Source organism: Lactuca saligna, chromosome 5 (genome assembly GCF_052625555.1).
Source record: "Lactuca saligna cultivar CGN05327 chromosome 5, ASM5262555v1, whole genome shotgun sequence".
Classification (NCBI taxonomy): domain Eukaryota; kingdom Viridiplantae; phylum Streptophyta; class Magnoliopsida; order Asterales; family Asteraceae; genus Lactuca; species Lactuca saligna.
Window position 1 is genome coordinate 274,934,081 of NC_136421.1, and position 5,421 is coordinate 274,939,501.

Here is a 5,421-nt window from a genome sequence, read left to right on the forward strand (position 1 = left end):
CCACATCTGGGTATCTATTAGAGCTTCATTTGTTTTTTGGTTCCAAATCATTCCAGAAACGAAAGCCACACATGAAATCTAGGATTATTTTGGATCTTGTCCCAAAACAGCCCCTCTTAATGTGTGAATTGTTTGATGCAGATGGGTATTTGGTGTATAAATAAGAACAAAAACAAGAAGAAGGGAGAAAATGGGAAAGGAAGGATTCAAAATGATGAATAGTGTTGGGTTTTATTTTTCTGGTTTCTTTGTATGTTTGTTAGTAGAAGGGTTGAGATGTATTTAATTCTCTTCCAGAAATGATTTCATATTCAAAAAAGAAAAATTGTTCCATAAACGATTTTGAATTCACTGGTTTGGGGGTTTGTCAATGTAGGAGAAAGGGTGGGTGGAAGGCTTCCAATGCATTGTAGACGACATAGGATTGATCCTTCAAGGTTACTTTATCGATTATCTTGGTAGTGGTGGTGGTATGTTTATATGTGTGTTCTTGATTATTAAAGAACAAACCAATATATGTGTTGGTTGCTGAAGAGAGAGAGAGAGAGAGAGAGAGAGAGAGAGAGAGAGAGAGAGAGAGAGAGAGAGAGAGAGAGAGACCTTTTAGATATTTAATTATATTTAATTTTTTCTTTTTTTAAAAAATACGAGAAAACATCATAATTGGTACTTGAGGTGGTGAAATGACGAAAGTGTCATTCATTAACGGACAAACTTAACAAAATTAGCAAAAAGGATCAAACATCAAAAGTTTTGAAAACACGGGGACTATCTATGAGGTTTTTAAATCATAAGATTAAACTTCAGATTTTGGGTAACCACATGTACCATTTATGATTTTTTTTTTTTTTTTTTTTTTTTTTTTTTTTTTTTTTTTTTGTATAAAAAGAAAAAATTCGAAGTTAACAATACTTTTCTCGTAAAACCTTATTTTTGTTTGCTTTTTAGCGACGAAAACAAAAGAATATCCAGCAACATTATGCGAATCAGTTGTTTTGACCATTGGAATATTACATTAATCAACCAACGTACCCATCAATTTCATAAATACATCTTCACAAATCCTTCATTTACTTCGTCTCCAGTTCCAGTCTTCAAGCGGAGGTCGGTTTTCTTTGATAAACAGCATTTGATTATGTAATATATTCGCACTCTTTCTGGTTAGTATTGATTAATTATATGCATTAGTTTAGATAATTTGGACCTTGCGCTTTAATGGCATCTCAGTATACTGAATTCTTTCAATCTGCATATTTCTAATTGCATCTATCACCTGTTTGATTAGATGAATTTCTATTGATCTTGTTAGATGTTCGCTGAAGGGCTTTGTTTTTTAAGTAATCTACATCCGTCGCAATTCGCATAAAGCTTCTAGTGTCTTCATACAATATCTTAGGGTTTTCAAAATGCGTATGACAAATCAATGGATGAATAAACTGAACAACCTAAATTACATACAACAATTATTTACAGAATACTGAATTCTCTCAGATTTCTTAGAAAATTCTCTCCGACAACAGATCCATTTTTTACAAAAATTGCTGGATACCCAATCGGAGCTTCTATCAAAGCTTCTGAACCTTCTATATCGTATAAATCTCCTGTCCATATATGTTTCCAAACACAACCTTCTCCTACAGGAAAGTACGCTTTGACATTTTTCCTGTGTTTATCAAGAGTAGGCACCACTAGAATCTCCTCCCCAACTAGAAACTGCTCATACGTCAAGCTATGTACATGATCATCATTAGGGTAATGTAGAAACAGGTGACGACAAACTGGAAGCCCTTTTTCACTTGCTTCCTGTATTATAAACAAAACATTCACTTCATATCATTCTATCCAATTGCTATTTGATTTGCCTAGTTCTACGTATGGAAAATGATTTCTAATTTTTTATATCACCTTTACGAGTTGGACTCTGTAAAATTTCCATGCTTTGTAGACTTTAGCAAAGCGTGCGAAATGTGTTAATGTCTTTTGATTTGAATAGAACTGGCTATTAACAGATGGTTTGTTCCCCTAATCAAAATAAGAAAATAAAATTAAGAACACAAAGAAATGATATTGGTAGCTAAATGAAATAACTTACTTCATGTGTTCTGAATATGGTAGTGAATGCATTCAACTCCATCCATCTTAATAGCAACTCTTCATCTCTTCGATACTTGAAAAAGGGCAAATTTACACCACAATACCCTCCAATATCACTATGATTAAACGCATATCCACAAAGCCCACTACTTAACAACCCAACAACAGCACTTTTTATTCCATCATTAGCTTGCCAACTCACCATTTGATCCCCTTCCCAAAACAACATCGCCCATTTTGGACTATTTCTAAAACCAGATCTCATAAAGAAAACTAAAGATTCTGAAGGGTCTTCTTTCTCCTTTCCAATAAGTTTACTCTTCCATTCTTCTGTAAACTCCCGGTTTATTTGAGCCCATAACTCAGGGTATCTATTATGAGCAGAAATCGGATCTTCACCCGAGTAAATACACGCATCAACAGGAAGCCCTTCACCAAAATCAGCCATCCATCCTCTAACACCATCATCCACCATTTCATGTAAAATCTTCTTAAACCAAGTTGCAGTATGAGGATGTGTTAAATCCAACATCCCTACATCAAAAGCTGTATTGGGGACCATGTATGCTTCTCCATTCTTGTCTTTCACTAAAATGTCCAACTTTTTCGCCTCTTCAAATAGGTTTCTCCTTGCATCCACCTTTCTATCCATCTAATATACATCAAATTGAAATCTTTAAAACACATGAATGCTTTCGAATTGTTTTTTGACCAAAAAAAAAAAACGATTTACTTACTGGAGCTAAACAAGGATTGCAATATGTCATGACTTTAATATGTCTCACACTGAGATCCCGAATAAGTTCTTTCCATCCTTGATACCTTGTTTCATCCACTTCCCAATTCCACCATAGCTGTGATCCAATCACTGTCTTCCTCTCCCCTACCCAATCCTACAAAATTCCAAAATTCAAATCGATTTTACTAAAATGTCTTCAAATGGAAATGAAGAGGATGAAAATGAAAGACTACCTGTAACCAAAATGCTGATATTGGAACATCATAAGCCACAAGTTCTTCCCAAACATTCTTTACTGAATTTGTTCCACCTTGCATTCCCACAATTGCTCCTGATATAATCCAATCAGGAAGAACAGGTGGTCTACCTATGGATTCGGTGAATTGTTCAATCAGCTCAGAAGGCGAGTTTCCATATAATATCCTACCTTCCATACTATCGCCATGTATCTGCAAAATTTTGATCAAATTGTTAGTTTGAAAAGTAATTGGTTTGACTTTGACCTCAAAGTCAAAATTAGAGAGAAAAGTCACTCACATGTATCTGAACACTATCGTCATGTGTTAGATCAAAGACTGAATAATCATAACCTTCAAGGTAAAGAGATCTCATCTTTGATGTCATGTAAAATGGTGAAGGTGCATATGTTGTACTCCAATCTCCTCCAGCTCTGTATAATCACATCATAACAATGTATTTTGAATATTTTCATTTCTTTGATGTATATAAATTATAATTAAAAATAGAAAAACAATGAAAGTACATTTATTACCTGTAGCTAACAAGATTAGCAGCAAATGTAATTGGTTGATCACCTCTCCCAATCCCTTGTTCTTGAACAAAAATCGGGACTTTTCTTCCTTTAAAATCCATATGTGAAAACTGTTCTCCAAATCCAAAAAATCTTTCATTTCTTTCACTTGAATATGTAACACAAATCCTATTAAAAAATCCAATTCCTAAACCATTTTTTTCTTTCATTGCAACATTTTCCTCTTCATTACTCGAATCTGTCACCACTTGGTGTCTTCTCCTCCCGCATAACCGAATTCGAATTCTTCGAGGTCGGGTCAATTTACGAAAATGCCCCCGGTAGATTTTCGGTGAAAGTTTTACATTTACAAGGTTGGGTTTACCGATTTTCACTTGGAACCCAATCTGATTACTGTTCTTTTGATCAAATAAAATGAAATAATTCACATAGCTACAAACATCTTTTTCTACAGATTCCCATTTTTGTAACAATGGCTTCTTGTTCTTCTTCATGCCAAAAACCCTACCTGTTATTAACAGAACCGGGGATTCGGATTGAAATTCGAGAAACCCGGATTCGAATTCGAATTCGGTTTGACTTTTCAACACCTTGATGTCTTCGATAGTTTGATGGTTGCATATAAATTGGACATTTTTATCCTTAATGATGAAGGATCCTCTGCTTTCTTCCACCTCTGTTTCTGCCATGGCAGTGGAGATGAATGATCTACCAGGGACTGTAGACCAAATGGATCGTGTGGGATTGGATTTATGAGAAATGGAAACACATCCTCCATTTTCTGATCTCCAAATTAATTCAAAATCGTTTCCAATAGGGAAGATTTGGTGAGGTGGAAGGGTAGTTTGGGAATTTAAGAAAAGAGTGCCATGTTTGAAGGGTAAAGATTTGGGTTTTGAAGGGAAGGGATTGTTGAGATGTCTGTTGTGTTTCTTGGTGATTTTTAGGGACATTCTTGGAATTATGGGTTTTAGATTCAGAATCGATCTTGAAATGAATGGATCCAAATATGAGCATAGAAGAAGCGAGAAGGTTATGGTGTTGTTGAGTCGCTAACTTTATAAGAACAGCCAAATCGACGTTAGACTTTAAGAGTATATATATATAGTTGTTGATCTAGTCGTAGGAATTTACCTGTTTGCCCTTGTGGCAGGCTAGTTGTAGGTTTTGTGGAATTTACCAGTTTGCCCTCATTGGTGGCTTGTAGGGAAGAAAGAATTAAAAATTGGACTTTATTGTAGAATCAAAGATAAAGAAAGGAAGTTGATTGGGCTATTTGAGCTTTGTATTAATGTGGTATTTATAGCTTGCACTCTATTGGATATGTACAAAACATTGAATTTTATTTCAGAAAATTTAATGTCTCATTTTATTTAACTCACTATCTAGAACATAATAATGTATTTTTATTTATTTTCTTTATGTATATTATTTATTACCTTATATTTATATATATACTTTTTTCTATTATTTAGAAATAGTTTATATTTTATCTTTTTTTCTTATCGGAATGTTATATTTTGAAATTTTTATATAATTATAACGATGAGACTTGTTTTGTATTTAGATGACGTAATTGAGTACAGTGATATAAATTAATAAAAGATGTAATAAACCCATGAATAAAAGTATATCACTATTTGTTCCATGTGACTATATTCGTACGTAGTATATAAAAGTATGATGTATTACAAATTAAAGAGAGATTATGCTATGTCATTAAATGAAATTTTCTTGCTTTAGGCACAACGTAAGTGAAACTGTTAATAGATTATATCCAACTATGATTTAGTAGAATATGACTGCAGATTGTATT

At 33.7% G+C, this 5,421-nt stretch overlaps 1 protein-coding gene across 2 annotated transcripts; it reads right to left on the reverse strand.

The window, feature by feature from the left end:
- Window positions 1-1,413: 1,413 nt before the first annotated feature.
- LOC145047919 (uncharacterized) lies at window positions 1,414-4,872 on the reverse strand. 2 transcript variants are annotated; one of them, XM_078996290.1, is made up of 8 exons: window positions 4,740-4,872; window positions 3,606-4,661; window positions 3,371-3,503; window positions 3,067-3,282; window positions 2,832-2,987; window positions 2,093-2,746; window positions 1,906-2,022; window positions 1,414-1,803 (listed from the first exon to the last, which is right to left on the reverse strand). In XM_078996290.1, the coding sequence occupies exons 2-8, from the start codon at window positions 4,556-4,558 to the stop codon at window positions 1,468-1,470; spliced, it is 2,565 nt and encodes an 854-aa protein (XP_078852416.1). In that variant the 5' UTR covers window positions 4,559-4,661; window positions 4,740-4,872; the 3' UTR covers window positions 1,414-1,467. The 2 variants fall into 2 exon arrangements, with proteins under 2 accessions (XP_078852416.1, XP_078852415.1); XM_078996289.1 differs by having other exon boundaries at window positions 3,606-4,872.
- Between the last annotated feature and the right edge of the window lie 549 nt (window positions 4,873-5,421).